The sequence below is a fragment of the Haemaphysalis longicornis genome, unplaced genomic scaffold, assembly GCF_048455015.1.
Source record: "Haemaphysalis longicornis isolate Haplotype H1 unplaced genomic scaffold, Haemaphysalis longicornis Haplotype H1 scaffold_27, whole genome shotgun sequence".
Classification (NCBI taxonomy): Eukaryota; Metazoa; Arthropoda; class Arachnida; order Ixodida; family Ixodidae; genus Haemaphysalis; species Haemaphysalis longicornis.
The window spans coordinates 846,265-863,376 of NW_027526325.1; the positions used below are offsets into that span (position 1 = coordinate 846,265).

The 17,112-nt window shown below is 50.7% G+C and overlaps 1 protein-coding gene across 4 annotated transcripts; it reads right to left on the minus strand.

Annotated features, from left to right (window-relative positions):
- Positions 1 to 3,862: 3,862 nt before the first annotated feature.
- Positions 3,863 to 15,661, minus strand: LOC144172921 (protein LZIC-like). Of its 4 annotated transcripts, none has more exons than XR_013323132.1 (3): positions 15,068 to 15,642; positions 12,923 to 13,305; positions 5,940 to 6,077 (listed from the first exon to the last, which is right to left on the minus strand). XR_013323132.1 is itself a non-coding variant. In XM_077701515.1 (3 exons), the coding sequence occupies exons 1-2, from the start codon at positions 15,311 to 15,313 to the stop codon at positions 12,979 to 12,981; spliced, it is 573 nt and encodes a 190-aa protein (XP_077557641.1). In that variant the 5' UTR covers positions 15,314 to 15,643; the 3' UTR covers positions 5,943 to 6,077; positions 12,955 to 12,978. The 4 variants fall into 4 exon arrangements, 3 of the variants coding, with proteins under 3 accessions (XP_077557642.1, XP_077557641.1, XP_077557640.1); XM_077701515.1 differs by having other exon boundaries at positions 5,943 to 6,077; positions 12,955 to 13,305; positions 15,068 to 15,643; XM_077701516.1 differs by lacking the exon at positions 12,923 to 13,305 and having other exon boundaries at positions 3,863 to 6,077; positions 15,068 to 15,661.
- Positions 15,662 to 17,112: the final 1,451 nt, after the last annotated feature.

Genomic DNA, 17,112 nt, shown 5'->3' on the forward strand with positions numbered 1-17,112 from the left:
TTGACGCCACCCACCCTCTCATTTTTTTTTACTCAATAAAACGTTTTGCCTCCTGCTCCTCCTCCTCCTCCTTCGCAAAAAATTCTATCGAAGGCACGCGAACAACGGTAAAAACATTCCACAATTTTTTAGCGTGAAATCTGCATGAAGTACTGCTTACCTATATATATAGAACGGCCGTTTAATTGACTAGTCATCTCTGGGATTGCCAGTGAAACTGCAACGCAAACTTGGGCACTTTCCAGTCCGGTAGCCGCATGGCGTTCGCCCACTGTTTGCGGCGTTCTCCATCGCTTGGGAACCTATAAACGGCGGCGATTGCAAACAAAGGATGAATGCACACCCATGTACAGCAATACTTGTCAGCGGAATGATGCACTAACCGGTGGAAAGTGACGCCCAATTCCTTGGGTACCGATCGCGACTTGCAGCCTGGCACCGAGCATTGCGGCATTGTTAGAGCGAGCCGCTTCGCAAACCTGCTGCGGCCACACTGAAGACGTGTAACAGTGTAACCGCGCGTTTAGGTTCACGGTCACGCGCTGCAAAACGGCCTTCTACCTGCCTATCAGCTGATTTCCGCCGGCTCGGCGCTGGCAGATGCCGACGACAAGAGAGGCGATACAGGACGGAGGAGGCGGAGAAGGTGCACCGAGAGAGAGAGGCAAAAAGAGTCCGCCAATGGCATGGAGGGCCAATGGTCCGCCATTCGACTTACAGAAATGGCGTTTCCGGCTGCGCTGGGTGTGACGTCAGGGCCTCTCCTAAGCTTTTCTTTCCTCCATGTTCGCCTCGGACGAGGTCGGACTATGTCGTCATCGCAAGCCGCCGAGACAACAAATAGCTCTGTCTCGTCGGGGTAATAACTTTTGTTAGCGTGAGCGAATATGCTTACTATTTTTGGACTTGTTTCTACAAGAACTATAGAGTAGATTTCTGACACAAACAAAAACACTTTGAAATCCATCTCAGGCCCCCTTTAAGGAGCTTCGCCCCTAAAACAGCGCTAAAAAGACAGGACAGCGCCGTGGTCCTGTGTCCTTTCTTGTCCTGCCTTTTTAGCGCTGTTTTTTCACTCGTAATCAAGTCTGACGCGTTCTTACTCCGATTCGGGAGTGGCCCCAAAGCACCCGACAAGGCCGACACTCCCCGAACACCACATGCCAACAAACGCCTGCGGCGTGTCCCCGCTTCTTTTTTTGCAACAGGTCGCCGCCGCCGCACCATGCCCGTTTCCGCGGCCAACGGTTCTGAGAATTTGTCCAGTTGTCGCTCCGTTTCCGGTCATCCCCGAACTACCCATTGCAAAGTAAAACACAACGTGTTACAGTTTCAAAGAAAGCCGTCGCCAGCGCTGCCGCCGCTCTGACTTTCCGCGTCTTCGTGAGGAGTCGACCCAGCGATTTATGAGCTGGCGGCTGCGCTGCCGTTACCGGTTCCGCGCCGCAGCCCAGACACTCAACGCGCCCGGTGGCTTTGCCGGCGTTGCTATGTGGGACGTTTCGGCGTCGCTCCTCTGAAACCAGCCAATCCTGTGTCGGTATGGTTGCTATGCGCTGGGCTCCCTGCATTTTAGAAATAAGCCGCCCGGTGCGAAACCGCATGGCCCCCGCCCCTCGCATGCTTCCGAGAATTAGGGACAACCGATTCCCAGCTGCCGCCGAAGCGCTAAGCGGTGTCCGCCGCCCCGAGAGAAGGACAAAAAATAGCACTGTTGAATCCGCATCGACGGCAGTTTCTGCGAATGCCCCCACGTACTGATCTAGTGAGGCGCTTAATTAAAAAGAATGTCTGGAGCTTTACGTTTGCATTTATTTATCTCGATCGTAGATGTGGCGACGACGTTTCTCGCTTCCGACGGCGCGTTTCGACGAGCGGCGTGCGGCACCACCCGTTTCAATTTGGCGCCGCGGCGTCCTCGAAGCAGACGACGCGCCTCCGTTGCTATAGCGACGTGCCCGCATGCGCAGAGAGCAGTGGAAGTGCGATCAAGTGCGAAACATCCCCCTCGCGAGGGGCACGATCAAATGCAGAGCATTTCCAGGGGCGCACGACGTTAAGTAGTTTGCGTTACGTTAATGTTGTTGCACTTGTGGCAACTGCTGACGAGAGAGCGCTCGTCAGAAGTAATTTGAACGAGTCAAGGATATAAGGCGCGTCCGTAGCGTCCCTTCCTGTGTCGGCTTTGTGGTGCAGTGGTTAGAGCACCATGTACATTCCGTTCCTCCCGCAGGGTCGAGGGATCGAAACCGGGCGTCGGATAGTTTTTTTTATATATATAGTAGGGACAACGACGGTGCGGTCTACGGACGTCAACGCGGGTGACATCGTGAGTTATTTACACATTGAGTGTATTTCAACATCCTGAGCACAAAAATGCAGTCAGTTTTCGTCTACGGGGTGAGTTTAGAGTTGTGCAACATGTTATGTCACTCCGTTTCGGGCAATTTTTTCATTATATACCTATGAAATATTCAAATAGCTTTTATCCCTTTGTGCTCTAGAAGGACCAGGGAGTGCAACTATACCACTGCAGTAATTTTAGCATGGTTTTTGCGAACGCTGTAAAATCCGTAAATGTCAGGTCATAAATTACCAATGTTTTTGTAAAACTAATTGCATAAAATCTTGTGCCAGCAAAAAGACATTCTATATTATTGTGGTTTTATTGCACTGTTCAGTTCATAAGCTTTCGAATGCAGCAAAAATGATGTAAATCGAACCAGTACATCCCAAGATATTGTACCTGACAGCTGACCATGTGGGAAAAAAATTGGTTCTGAGAAAACAGGGCACGAAGTTTGCAAACATAGGCAAAAATGGTCATTTAGGCGACTTCAAAGGGCGACAGCTTTGTGAATACTTACGATACAGCTATGATATTTTGCAGGTACATTCTTTGGGACCTGTAGACTGCAAATAAAATTAATACAGAAAATTGATTTTTTGGCAAATTTTCGGTCCTCAAGACCAGTGTCCCCCCTTAAGCGACTTAACAGGGAGGAAATATAATTAAAGCATTCCTGAATGCCTTCTTCACTGATGAATTAAAGCACGTGCAGTCTCCTCGTGACGTTTATTTTTACAAAAATGCAGAGAGAAAAATTGGCCGCGTATCTGCTCCTTTCGTTGCAAATGACGTCAAAAGACGATAGTCTTTATCGGCTTTTGCGAAGTAAATGCCTCCCTTCGCTTTACCGCTCACCTCTCATGTTGTTCCTTTTGCGTCGCGCTCCTCCCAAGGTAAAGACGCCAAATGTTTGCTTAAATCATTTTAAATTTTGCGCGTTCCCCTGCTCCAAACCGGGTGTCTCGATGCGAACGCTGCCGTACGGCGAAGACGCGCGTTAATCGAGGCAGCCTACTTCAACGTTTATAGAACCGCGTTTCCCTACTCCACGTGCGTTGCAAGCAGAACGTGGAATCTAGTGGAACCTTGCGTAACTGTTGCAGGTTGATTTCTTAAAATGGCGCCAGCAGCTATAGTGGTGCGGGCGACAGCGGAGTGAATTCTTTTTCTGCAGTTGATGAAGTATTTAATTTCGCAAAAGTCAAGCATGTTTGAATTTTTATAAAGAAACACTGCAAATATCACTTCTGTATTGATTTGTTGTCTCATATTTGCGTAATGTCTTGTTCTTCTTCAACAATGTTGACAAGTATGAACATTACACCGGACCAAGACGGGTAGATATAGCTGTGACTATATAAGACTATTGCGCAGGCATTCTTTTGCTTTGGCCGGGTGGCTGAATCGAGTCTGCAAGGGTTAAGGCTTAGGCGAGTTGGTGCATGATTATAAAAGGGGTACAGCGCAAACTCAGACAAGACACAAGAAGGAGGAGGTGACAAACACGAGCGCTGACTTACAACTGAGGTTTATTCCTTGGCTTTTCACATATATATGCTAATAGTCAAAAGCACAAGAAAAACCGAAAATTTCACGATAGAAGGAGATACGAAGCCGCTCGTCACACTTCACCGACGCCGTGTGCCACAAACACTTGCTGTACTATTGAGGGACAGAAGTTCCGCCAACCAGAGGTGGATTTTTTGGGACATCGAATTAACGCTCGAGGGCTTCAACCAAAGACGGAAAACATAGACGCCATCCTTCAGTTTCAGGAACGCGAAATCCTGCAGAATTAAGGTCCTACCTTGGCATGGTCACGTACTACCACAAGTTTCTCCCCAATGCATCGACCGCCATGGCGCCCCTATATCAACTACTCCGGAAAGAAGCTAAGTGGGGGTGGGGCGACCCTCAACAACAGTCATTCAGCAATGTGAAAGACCTTCTCATCCTCGCAGATTTTCTGGCGCATTTTGACCCACACAGGCCGCTAGTCCCGGAATGCGATGCCTCCCCGGACGGAATCGGCGCACTGCTTTCACACGATGTCGGGAGCGGGGTACTTCGGCCCATAACGTTCCGTTCTCGCTTATTGACGGAAGCTGAGAACAATTACTCGCAGCGGGAGCGTGAAGCCTTGGCACTTGTGTTTAGTGGATCGAAATTCCGACAATACTTACTCGGCAATACTTTCACATTGATGACGGACCATAAGCCGCTTGTGGGACTTTTTCATCCAGACTGGCCAGTACCCGTGATGGCTGCTGCGCGAATCCAGCGATGGGCCCAGCTGCTCAGCGCATACGATTACGTCATCAAACACCAGCCCGGGAAAGAACGTTCTAGCAGATGCCCTGAGCCGGCTCCCCACGTCAGCAACTTCCCAGCCAGAGACGGAGGAAGAAACTGGGTACGGTGAGTATGTCCTGCTCACGAAAACCCTCAATGATGCTGTCATGTCCGGGAAGCAACTGGGCACTCTCACGGAGCTCGGTGACGATTTAGCAAAGGTGCAAAAATGGGTGCAGGAGGGGTGGCCAAGAAATTTGGGCCCGAGGACCAGCACTTGATGCCATACTTCAACCGGAAGGCCGAGACAACGGGGAGTTACGGGCTTCTCTACTGGGGCCATCGAGTGATCGTCCATAAGAGTGCCCGATCAGTGATATTACGTCTGCTGCACGATACTCGCCAAGGAATTTGCTCAATGAAGCGGCTAGGGCGCTCCTTGATGTGGTACCCCCGGATCGATAATGACATTGCATGAGCACATGGTGTTCTGCCCCAGTTACATCCAACCTGCCCCTATGCCCCCCAAGAAACCCCCTGTTGCATGGCCGGAAACAGATGAGCGTTGGTCGAGGCTGCACTGCATAGATTTTGCGGGGCCGATCGATGGTCACATGCTACTGATTGTGGTGGATTCACACAGTAAGTGGATAGAAGCGATACCCATAGAGAGTCCCACCACGCACGCCACCGTAGAGGCTCTGCGCACCTTGTTCAGTACATTCGGGTTGCCCCGGACGCTGGTATCCGATAATGGCCCACAGTTTACAAGTTGTGAGTTTCACAATTTTATGAAGTTGAACAACATACCTGCGAACAGCACCGTATCACCCCCAGTCCAATGGGCTCGCGGAGCGGGCTGTGCGTACTGTCAAGTATTCTTTGAAGAAGAATGTGCAAGGGTCACTGAAAACCCGCCTGCAAGGATTCTGCACAGGCACCGCAGGACGCCGCAGGCTGGGCTACGATTTTCGCTCCAGGCTGGACAACGCAGTGTCCATTCCGCCCTCACCAGTTGACCGTCCCTCCCTCGATGTGTGGCAGCCCGGTGAGCCAGTCTGGGCGAGAAACTTCGGGCGAGGTGAGCCGTGGGCTCCAGCCAGCATTACATCGACAGACGGAGCCCGCCTGGTGAATGCCGACGGTCCGGAGCAACATTTATAGAAAGGATCTATGAACGTTGGTCCGGAGGGGGAAACTATTCGCCGCCACGGCGGCCAGGTGAAGCCACGGGAGTTGGAGCACGACAAGGGAGAAGCCAGTGACTCCGGGTGCCAGGAACCTGCCGGCGGACCCCTGGCAGGAGGAACACCGAGGCGAGTGCCAACAAGGGGCGAGACCGCCAGGAGCACCTCAACTCCGGTGTTGCGTCGCTCAGGCTGGCAACGCAGACCCCCAGACCATTACTCACCGTAGGGGGAGCGAGATGATGTACCTGCGACGCCGCGCCAGCCAAAGCCGCTGTTATCACCACTGCTCCCTCTCCTTCCCTCCCTCTTAACCCCTCTCACGCAACGCTACATTAACCTGTGCTATCGCAATAAACGCTTCTTCTTGGCCCAGCCACTGCCCCGGCGTGTTTGTTTCAATATATTGCCGAGTTCGTAACATTTGAGTAAGGAAAGGGGCAACGTTTTGTGCGCAGTTAGGAAAACCTGTGAACACGGATAACAATGGTGTGTTGAGTACTCTTTCAGAAATATGGTTTAATTTGACTGCTCGACAAAGAAGGTTCAAGAGCTCACAAAGAGAGATGCGCCTGCAGGCGCACTCCTCAACCGAGTAATACTGCCCCTTTGGAATTTTAGCAAAGACTGACGGTCAGCTCGATGCTTTTTATTAAGCAGTGCCTTACAACTGACCGACATGAGTGGTTCCAGCTTCGAATTATCGTGTAATTTCTTCTATGGAACTGGTGTCGGGTTCAGCTATACCTACGGCGCATTGTGGCCAGACTGGGAAAAAGATTTGGCCAAAGACGGGTGCGTTTTCGGGATATTTTTGTTTCGGTCGTACAATGGTACAAAACCATGAAAATGCTGGAGTCTCCCGGAAAATTCGGGAAACCTGGCAGGTATGCAAAAGGGTTAGAGTGTGCCTGCCGAGCACGAGTGTGCCACCGTGTGCGTGAACCTAGCAAAATATTGTTCCCTGTACTCAATCAAAGGCATGAAAGATTAACTTTAAAATACCTCAATGTCAGGTTTTCTGGAAACCAGAAGTCATCGAAAGGTGTTGACTGGCACCATTTACACAGCGAAAAAAGGGTATTTTAAGGCAGAAAAGTTCACCGTAATACATCAAACATCTTGCTTACAAAGCGCGCCAATAAGAGTTCACCTAGACCATGCCACTAGAGAATCCTCACACTAACAATGTAACGAACCTGAATAAACACTATTTGGCCAATGTTTCATTATACAACTGCTACAACCGTCGTCACGGTTCTTTGACTTATACAATGAAAATAAACAGCACCACGACATTACAAGATTGCAGGAATACAAGTAGCTTTAAAATTTCTCTACCAAGTTTGGAAACACAAACTTCTACTTGGAACTGTCATTGTACCTGCAGCCACTGTTGTGTGCCAAGCACTCTTCTCAGTTTGCTCCAAACTCCTCTCACACGAACTTACAACTTGATATCCTTGCTTTTCCCTCTTACTATGATGGACTAGAACCCCTGAAACCTCACTTTATCGAATGGCTTGTCAAGTTAAATTTGTCTGTTGGGTGTGGTTAGTTTCCTAATGCGCGCTAACCTAACCTAACTAACCTAACGTAAATGCGCGCGCATATATTCAGCCTTTCTTGAGTTGCACATCCAGAAATCGGCATGCGCATAACATCCTTCCTTATCAAACTCGCACGAACCTTTTTAAATATTCATTTTTTCCCAGAACTATTGTTGATTGGAATTCGTTGTCTGAAAAAATTGTTTCATCGGAATCTGTAAGTGTTTTTGAGAGTGCACTGCTGACTGATCTGGAAATGCAGTCAACCAGTTAGCGACCTTGTCACATTCCCTTTGTATTTTGTCTTTTTTGAAATGCTGATGCTTTATTGATGCCCTGTTATCTGTTGTTAGCAGTAAAGTATTCTGCACACCTTTCATTGTTTTCGGAGACCTCTATGGTGTCTTCTTGATGTAATGTGTATTGAACCCTCCTGTAAGGTGTGTTATTTTGTTCCTTGGCTGGGTTAAACCGTTTTCCATGTTTCTAGTTATGCCGATACGTCTATTCCTTCACTATTTGTTACTTAGGGTGCTTGTGCGCTATGTGGCTACTGCCGTGCCACATATATTGTATATCTGCATCACCATGTTCCCACCTGCATGGTCCTCCGTGACCGCAGTATACTGTAAATAAATAAAATAAATAAATAATGAAAGTAAACAAAGTAATGCTATTCTGGCACCACACGTTGTGAAAGCGGACCGGTGGCGATGCTCAGCTTTGAATCTGTCTGCTACCACTGCGGTGCACCATGTCACCAAAGACAAACTCAAGAAGCTTTGATTTCGGTCTAAACAGTTTTGATTTTACCTGCTTCACTTCAAACGCTTTCCCTTTTAAAACTTGAACCGCTGCTGTGCTAGACCGGCACAAGCTCCAATGCTCTTGCACACAGCACACCTGCTGAAGCTCAAGTTCAGCTCGATCACTGCTGCAGTCTATCTGCTGCAACATCAATGACATCAGCCATGGAGTGGCTGTTCTTCAGGTGGAGGCGATAAAGCAAGAACGCCCGCATGTTCGAGATGCCCGCGCACGTTAAGGGCCAAAATTATTCCACGGGAGCCCTCCACTGTGGTGCACCTCACGGCTCAGTTGAAGCTGCAGTGCACTAAAAGACCTCGTAGGGATTGGGCAGGTCACTCGGCACTCCCCTCGTTAGTGGAATGAGGACTATGCAGCCCTCCATTGCTTTTGCTTCGGTGCTTTGAGTGTTTTGGTGGTGGTGTTGTGAGCGGATATGTCCGTTGAAACGACGTTTAGACAGATGTGTTGGGTTCTTAGATGCACTACCGACTACGTAAACTTGTCGGACGCTGCTAAAGTGGGCTATGGGCTACAATGCCACGAGTGCTTTTTGCAGCAATTTACATTTGGCCCCACCCGATTTGAGTACGAATAGAACTACTATTATTAGTATTCCTTTCTTCTTAAATGCACTAACGGCTACGTAAATTTATTGGACGGGTTGGGAATGGGCTGCATTGACATGAGCGCTTCTTGCAGGACTCCGCACCTGGCTTTGTGTGATCTGAGTAGGAATAAAACTATATTGATGTTAGTATTCATTTCTACCAGCTTAAATTATCTTCACTGGTTTCGATGAGTACGGTTTCCACGCCAGCCTTAACGGTGGGATGCCTAAACACATGTGCTTTGAAGAGAAAGACACTTGCATACGAGATCGATTGCCGTGTGGCCGTGCAAACGTCGTGGCAGTTTACACTTTCTTTCTGCAACCGCGAGCTTTGTGCCTTGGGTTTCGGTGGGCGACGCAGAGCATGGGAGCCTGAGAGCTGAAGCGGACCTTGTGGTGGTCATTTCATCAAGAGCCAAAGTTATTCAACCATCCACCCTCCCCTCCCCCATTTTACCACCTGTGTGAAATAAGGGCTGGCACCGGAAGATAAAAAAATAATGTGGCATAGTGTTAATGTCAGCCTGTGTTTTTTTGATGCTTAAGTATTTTTTGCCCAGCACCTAAAAAATTCGTGTAATGCTTTGTGGAGAACCAAAAACGCGCGATAGTTGCCTCAAATAGGGGTGCATCAGCCCAAGTCCTCTAGCACAGACGCATTTCTGACACACTGGAAGCAGTAGGATTTGAAGAGGGGTGCATGGAAGTGCGAAATTAAACAGAAAAATCATCCAGCCCTCATTCTAACGACAACGATGGCTGAACGCAAAGCTTTCTTCGAGCGAAATAGAATGGGAAAGGGCCAAAGTCAAAGACGCTGCGATCAAAAGACCAAACTGCGTGCTGGTCAAATTCAAAGCTCAACTAGTCAAAGTTTAAATCCAGAAGGCAACCAAGGAAACCCACATGAGAAAGTTTTCCGATCAATCACCATCGTCGTTAGACGGAGGAGTGCGTGATTGTTCAAGTGTAGGTGGCAGCTTGTAAAACGAGCGCAGCATTCAGCTGAGAAACTGAGGGCAGGTCTTTGGCACTCTCCTGTCTCTCCTTTTTCAGCCACGCAGGAACTGTTTTTTGAAAAACCATTAACCAACTAGCCAGCAACCATTTCGATTCCTGTAAAGCAATGTTTTTCCCCGACAAGCAATAACGTTCCACTATCATGCGGTATTTTTTCTGTAAACGATTCCCGGTGAATGGAGTAAGTGTATTCCTGTGAAATTAAACACATTTTCTACCATAATTAAACAGGTAACTGTGCATTGTCCATCACAATTTTTCTTTTGGGGTAAATCTTGGAAGGCAGCCCCCTACTTTGTACTGTGCTTGTGCACGACGCCGTTTCGTCATCAACTGCCAAAGGCCGGCGCTGCAGCATTCTTGGATCGGCTGTAGGAGCATTTAGCCGCAATTTATTCCTCGATACGCCAAACTGCATGCAGACATGAAAAATTCGCACGAAGGAATGGACTTGCAGTTCCAGCTTGACTTCCAGCTTAGCGCATTGAGCGTCGTCTGCTATTTGTAATTACTGAGTGTGGGTGTAAATCACACACATGGCATGCCTCGTAACGGTCGGCTCTACTTTCAAGATTTACCGATCTGGATCTGAGAAAAGTCACTGCAACAATGTACGCTTTGCCAGCCGCACCGCAGCAGAACGACAGAAAGCCACGCACAACCACGCTGCGCTGACCGCCACCGGCATTCCACTGACGAGCGGTTTGCCACGGGTGGCGCTGTTCGCTGGAGGGACGGTGGTGCCATACAACGGCCGCCCGGTCCCCGTAGTCTAAATCATCACTTAGTTTTTTTACCTGGCTACATCAGGCTTGCTTTCTGCATGAGCTTGTAGAGCCCTCTATTGGTGTAGGATCGCTATCAGTGTTATCGGATGCGCAACGCACTTTCCGCGTTTATCAAGAATCCGGAGGCTGCTGAGCAAATGGCCACTGCACTTGCTTGCTCTGCTTGATCCTCGACATGAGGTAATTTGTAGCAACTCTAGGGCTGCCACTCGAGCCCTTGCCAGGGGAAAGTCTCCAAGTTATTGGAAGATGGATGCAGTAGCACTCCTTCCATAGTCTGGCTCCCAGCCCGCATGGGCGGTGACCTCGGGGGAGGACGGCGGAACTGCAATGAGTCCGCACACGAGGCGGCGCGAGGACTCGTCAGCCGTGCTCCCTCCCAGCCACCCCCGTCCCCGCACTGGGCTTTCAAGGATCACCTCCAGACCTGCAACGAGCTCACCAAGCACTTCTACAGAAATCGACGTGCCACAGGACTCAACAGGGCGCAGTCAGTCGCTCTCCGCATGCTACAAACCAACTCATACGCCAATCCTTGGAGGATGAGCCACATCGACCCGGACATGTTTAAAGTGTCATGGGCGTGTGAACTTGGGTCGCATGCTGTGCGGTTGTGCTGCGCAAGCCTCCTATCACTGACACAAAAATTTTGCATCTTGTTTTTTTTGTTGCGATAAGTAGCTAGTGACCTACTTATAACCTGTAGAAAGCTCATTTGCTTCAGCGTGCGACGGTTGTTTAATTAGAGGCATTTTCAATGCGGCCAGTCGCAGTTTGGGTTTCAGCGAGTGCCGCGAAACGATGGATTTTGTGTGAACAAAGCTGACCACGTGACCGTCGGAGGGATATCACAGAGCAGAGCCGCCGTAGCACTGTCGAATCCGCATCAACGGCAGTTTCTGCGAATGCCCCCACGTACTGATCTCGTGAGGCGCTTAATTAAAAAGCAACCGTGGACGTGACGCAGGCGCTGCGAGTGCAAATGCTACCGCGGCTAAAGAACGATGCACGACGCTCGAGACAGTGGGTGGCAAGATGCACGCTGGGAGCAGCCGACCGGTCTGCCTACAAGTGCGCCTACAGATGTGTTCGGCATAGCACTGCGGCGGATATTCGATTGCGGCTCTCGTAAGCGGTTCAGGTGACAATTTTTAATGCAACCCACCATCGCATCATTAACTCCTTTCTCATATAAGCTTCCATGGTTGGGAACTGAGTCCAATTTCGTGCTGCGGTAACAAGCTATCACTCGAGCTACCTGCGCCGGCCTGCGTAACTTCGCGGCCTTGGCTGCCGTCGGCACAGCGACCGTGCGGCTCGCTCAGTGGGCTTTGTGTCTCCGGCGCGTTTTCCCGTCCAATGTAAATAAAAAGTAATAAAAATAGAGTGCCTGGAATCGCTGTACAAGTTTGGTCGCGGCCAGCAGCCCGATGAGCCGACGAAATCACGGCGCCTCCGCCGCCTACAGTCGAGTCGTTCGTTCTCGAAAGCAGAAGCTCCGCCCTCCGGCCCTCCGATTGGAGCGGCGAGCCGAGCGATCTGGTGAAAAACACCGGCAGTGCGGAAGCGGCAAACACAAACTCGTGACGTGTTTGGATGTTGTTTATTTACAAAATAACCACGCGATGTCGATTGCGCGTGGTCCTCTGCTGGCTGCTCGGTTGCATTTCGCACACTTTAAATTTGATTTTATATGTTCTAGGCTGTATTCGCCGCTGATATTTTGCAGATGATGTATATGTGTTCACTCCAATCTATTTCCGAAGTTATCTTGCCTACAAAATTTTGTGTCAGTACCCTTTTAAGTTCAAGTGGGACAGTGCTCTCAGGAAGCTGTCCAGAAGGCCCGCTAAGCAGTGGAGAGTCTCAGGCTCCCCGTCCCAACATGGGACACCTGTCAGGTGTCCTTCAGGACCCTTTTTGGAAATAGAGCTTCTCCACCACCACCATCGGTCTTACGCATGGAGGCTCAGGAGCAAACCCCAGTGGATTAAAATGCCACAGTTATGCCACCTGGGGTCACTTCAGCCAATATGTTGTAGTTACATACGCGTTTAGCCTCCTGTACAGATTAAAGGAAAGCTGATTTGTGGTTTTCTAGCATTGGCGTCAGTAGCTGGGCAGCCTCTATGAAGCTGGTGGAGCCACAACAACGTAGTCAAGTGTTTCCCAGCAATGCCAGCAGAGCCACTGTGCTGCGCTTGCACAGGCGCTAGAGGACACTTGCTCGACAAATTCCAGTCGTCGGCCCCTTTAGTGAAATTACGCATTGCAGAGAACAAAAGAGGCCGGCTGCAAGCTGCAGCAGAACTTGCCCCAGAGAAGAAGACACATATTGTACGCCTGCCTGAGGGCCAGCACGCAGCCTGGGTCAGCGCTGAGCGGCAGCCTTGACTTGGGAGCCGGCCACGTCGAGCAGGCGTCCGGCATCCGCCGTGGCGTCGTCGGCCACCCGGTCGAAGTCGAGCAGCGCACGCCCGGCGTGTGCCTCGAGGTAGAGCTCCTCTTCAGGCAGCAGGCGGGCACCCAGCTTGCGCAGGGCAGCCAGGATCTCGAGCTTCTGCGGCGCCACATCGGCCAGCCGGCCCGTCTTGGCTTCGCGCTCCAGCTGGCCGAGCCGCTCCCGCAGCTGGTCGGGCTGCCGCCGGGCGAACATGCGGATCACCTCGGGCGTCCGGAAGGCCTCGCTGATGGCCGCCTGGGCACACAGGGGGCGCAAGTCTGGGGCGTGTCCATTTTGCGCCTGCAGGCGCGCAACGGGCCGTCCTCCCTACCAAAGCTCGCTCTGAGCGGCCATGAAGCCGAGCGTTCCGGCCCGCTACAGCACAGGCCGGCCACTCCTTCGCTGCCGCACACACACGGTGCCTCACCAACGATAGCTTTCAACTGTGAGCCACGGTTACTGCTTCTACTCGTAGCTGCTTTGCAAGGTCACAAGGCAAGTACAGGAATGTAGCCGTTGAGTTGCCACACTTGCCCACTCACAACCCTTTCCATCGAAGCCTCTGCCACGCCTATAGTTCTGAAACAGGTGAACGCAGCAAAGTCACAGATGTGTTCACAATCAACCGACTTCTCAGCTTGGTGCAGTGACACTAAATTTGCACACATTTCTCGAAATCCCAAATGGGCGCTACTCGAATGATGGTCACATACAAATTGCAGCTGCTTGTCCCAGAATGCAATTCCTTGCTGCGCCAATGTTCGCCATGCAATTACTGGCCCAAGTCTGCACCCTGCTACAAGGAAAGGGCAACATGTGAGCCTTGCCAAATACGTTTTCGTGTGCACAACCTCCCCGTGCTGTGTAGCAGCGTCAGGTCTAGTAGCCCGACGCCCTCAATGGGGCTGCATCGATAGCAAAGGTTGGCCACGAGTACAGGCCTGGGGGCTTATGAGGCGTGCCATCCCTTGCACACTCCATGCCCGCATGTTCATGTGCTACGCTCATGCTTTCTCCCTAAATTATGGCTCCCGTACCACTCTGCACTCCTAGGCAGCACTTCGGGTTCTAAAAACTGCCTCCATTGCGCGGTACAGCGGAGCTCTTCCTGAAGTGACCTCAGACCCCAGACCAAACTGGGGGGGTAAAGGAGAATGTGGCACATGGCTTAAATTAAAAATTGCACTTTGTTTCACTACACCTGCACCATCCATGTGGCCTTCCTGGTCCTCCAGGTTATTTCCTGGCAGTAACTCGTACTTCCTGCTTGAATGCATTGCTTCATTTTTGCTGATGCATACCTGTAGTACTGCTCATCGCCCGTCATGTGCAGACTCACCTTCAGTGCTTTGAGTGTACATGTGGTCACATGTGGAGTGCAAAGAGCATCCTCTCTGCACTGCACACCTTATTCATCACGGAAAAGACCCTTTCCACTGGTGCCCATGGCAAGCACATGGTGCACTGGACGATTGTCTTGATATTGCTGCAAGGCTAGCTTGAAGTGCTGAAACGCAAAAGGGCGTTTCGAATGGCTGGTTAACTTCAAGGAAACAGCTCAGACGTTGGGAGTAAGCAAAGAACACACCGCAGAGGCGCTGGGTTGTGCTTCTTGCGTAGTCCCGTCGTCTGCGCTGTTTTCCTGGAGTTCCTCGGACGGCCTCTTTCGGCTCTTCCATTCCGCCAGCTTTTCATCCGTAACACGGGGGCTTGATACGCGCGTCTTCGTACTTTCGGCCGGAGGCGGGACAAAACGCTGGCCCACAAGCAGGCTGCCGCAAAACGTCTGGTCACGACTCTCCTCGCCAGATGGAAGCTAGAGGCCATGCTGCGCACAAGCTGTATTCTCCTAGGGCCCATTTGGGGCACACAGATGGATTTACGAGCGACGCACAGCGTGCTAGAGCCAGCCCAGTGGAACAGGGCCCCCAACGATGGGACCGAATTTCGCGCCTCCCCGAACGACTTCTCGCCATTTTGGGGAGACACAAGCCTCGTCGGCACGGGCATGCAGTACCTGTATCGCCAGCTGCATGCCGCTCAGCTGGTCCACGAGGGTCATGTCTCCCGAGACGATCCTGGCCAGCGACTGCTGGAACTCGCGCATCTGCTCCAGCGTGTCCGCCTTGGTTTCCTCGTACTCGTCCGCGTCCAGCTCGGCGCGACACTCCTCCAGGTCGCTCAGCTGGGCGACCAGCCGGTCCAGTTGCTCTTCCAGCCGCTCGCGCAACTTGCTCGTTTCGCTCTGGCCCCGCGACGCCATGCCCGCTCGGAAAGCGACCCCACGTCCGGGCCGTTGACCCTACGAAGCTCCGAAGGCACGCGGGCTCGAAACAAGAGGGAAACGCGCGTGGTTTCAGCCTAATGAGACCATAGAACAGGGAAATGAGAAACGGCCGGAGAGGTGACACAAGCCACTGTAACACTACAGTAGCAACACAACCGACACAACCGTGTTTGCGATTTGTCTTGGCTTGGTATGACGGTATGAACTCCGTGACGTAGATTAATGCCTGGAGGAACTCTATGCCTGGAGGAAAGAAACTTTTCTTTCCTCCATGGATTAATGCATGGATTAATGCAAGTACAGTGGTACTAGAGTGAACTAGAAGTATAGAGTGGTTCAAACCATAGAGTTAATACTACTGACTCGTTCAAACAACACGGGAGGCGCTGCGAAGCGCGCCTCCGTGACGTCGGCTTAGGGATTCTAGCATTTGTCGTCTGCTTCACTCGGGCTCGCTCTCCCTGCTGTTTCCTTGCGCTCGGTCAACGCCTGATGCTTCTGCGCACCAGAATTGGCGTGTGGGTAACTTTGCATCACAATAATAGTCTTAAAATCGTATACACTAGCTCATGGTGTGAGTTAAAGTATAGTTTTGGATACCGCTACGGAAGAAACATTGCCGACGTCGCCCCATTCCTCGCGAAGCCGGTCCTGTGCGGAGCGCGAAGAGTAGGAGCTAGGCGTCAGCTTCTGTATTAAGCCATCTTTCGAACAAAGGGAACATTCAGATGCTAATAACAAACAACAGAGAAAATGGACGACCAAAACAAATTCTAGGCCTTCAAAGCTGCCGGCTTTGGCAGAAGGCGTTACGATTCCCGGTAATCGCATGTAAGGTGAAACAGTTTTTGCAACCTTGCCTAACGCTCGAAAGAATTGTATTACATCACTGTACGTTTTCATGGCGTGAAAGTATGCCAACATGCACTATGGGCCGCGCAAAAACTACAGGTTGAGTTCCAACCCACACGTGGTGGTTTTATACCGGGATTCTAACCAGTATGGAGGTTTATTGAGCAAAACAAGTCACGTCTACGTTAAAAATACAATAACACTATGTTTGTTAATACATGGAGGGATATTTTGTTACATTTTCCACAGCCATATCTTCCCGATATTCGGATATGCGTTATACGAAAACTGCAGTCAAGAGGGGGAGGAGGAGAAAACTTTATTTAACAATGAAATCGAGCTGGTTAGTAGGCCGGGTGCTCAGTCCAGGACAAGATAGTAAAAGTAATTTTCTACGATTCATAGAACGCCACCCCGAGTAGAGTAGGATTTGTTCTTTGCGCCTGGAACAGTTGGAAAGGAGTAATTAGGAAATATCAATCGGTTGCGATTCTCGTAATATATGCAGGTATAATATATATTCCGTTAGTTAGCGAGTATATCATGCCTTCAATACCATAATCATGTCATCGTTGTTCGGGTTGAGAGTCAGTTCGTTATGATAACGATGGTTACGATAGATTTCGAAGTACACAAGCCGCCTTCGAGTACTGTGGACAACGTTGTTTGGGGCGCGATTGCGGTGGCGTAGCACAAACCTTCTCATTGTATTTGCATGTGAAGAAACAAAGCACGCAGCCGGAATGAAAGCCAATTTGTGAAGGTGGGAATGTATAGTGTGAGCCAGCGCACCGACTACTAGCGACACCTGCCCGACACATCAGAAGCCAGCGCCGCAAGCGCACAGACTACGGCGACACCTGCCTGCCACATCGAAAGGGAGCACGAAGCCGAGTAGAGCGAGTGTGCGGCGCGCGGCCGGC

Bases quoted from the DNA above. Each gene is read 5' to 3' on its own strand.
- LOC144172921 (XM_077701515.1), bottom strand. From the start codon at position 15,313: ATGGCGTCGCGGGGCCAGAGCGAAACGAGCAAGTTGCGCGAGCGGCTG. The intron at 13,306-15,067 runs GTACTGCATGCC...CTGTGTGCCCAG, and splicing joins GCATGCAGCTGGCGATACAG to GCGGCCATCAGCGAGGCCTT.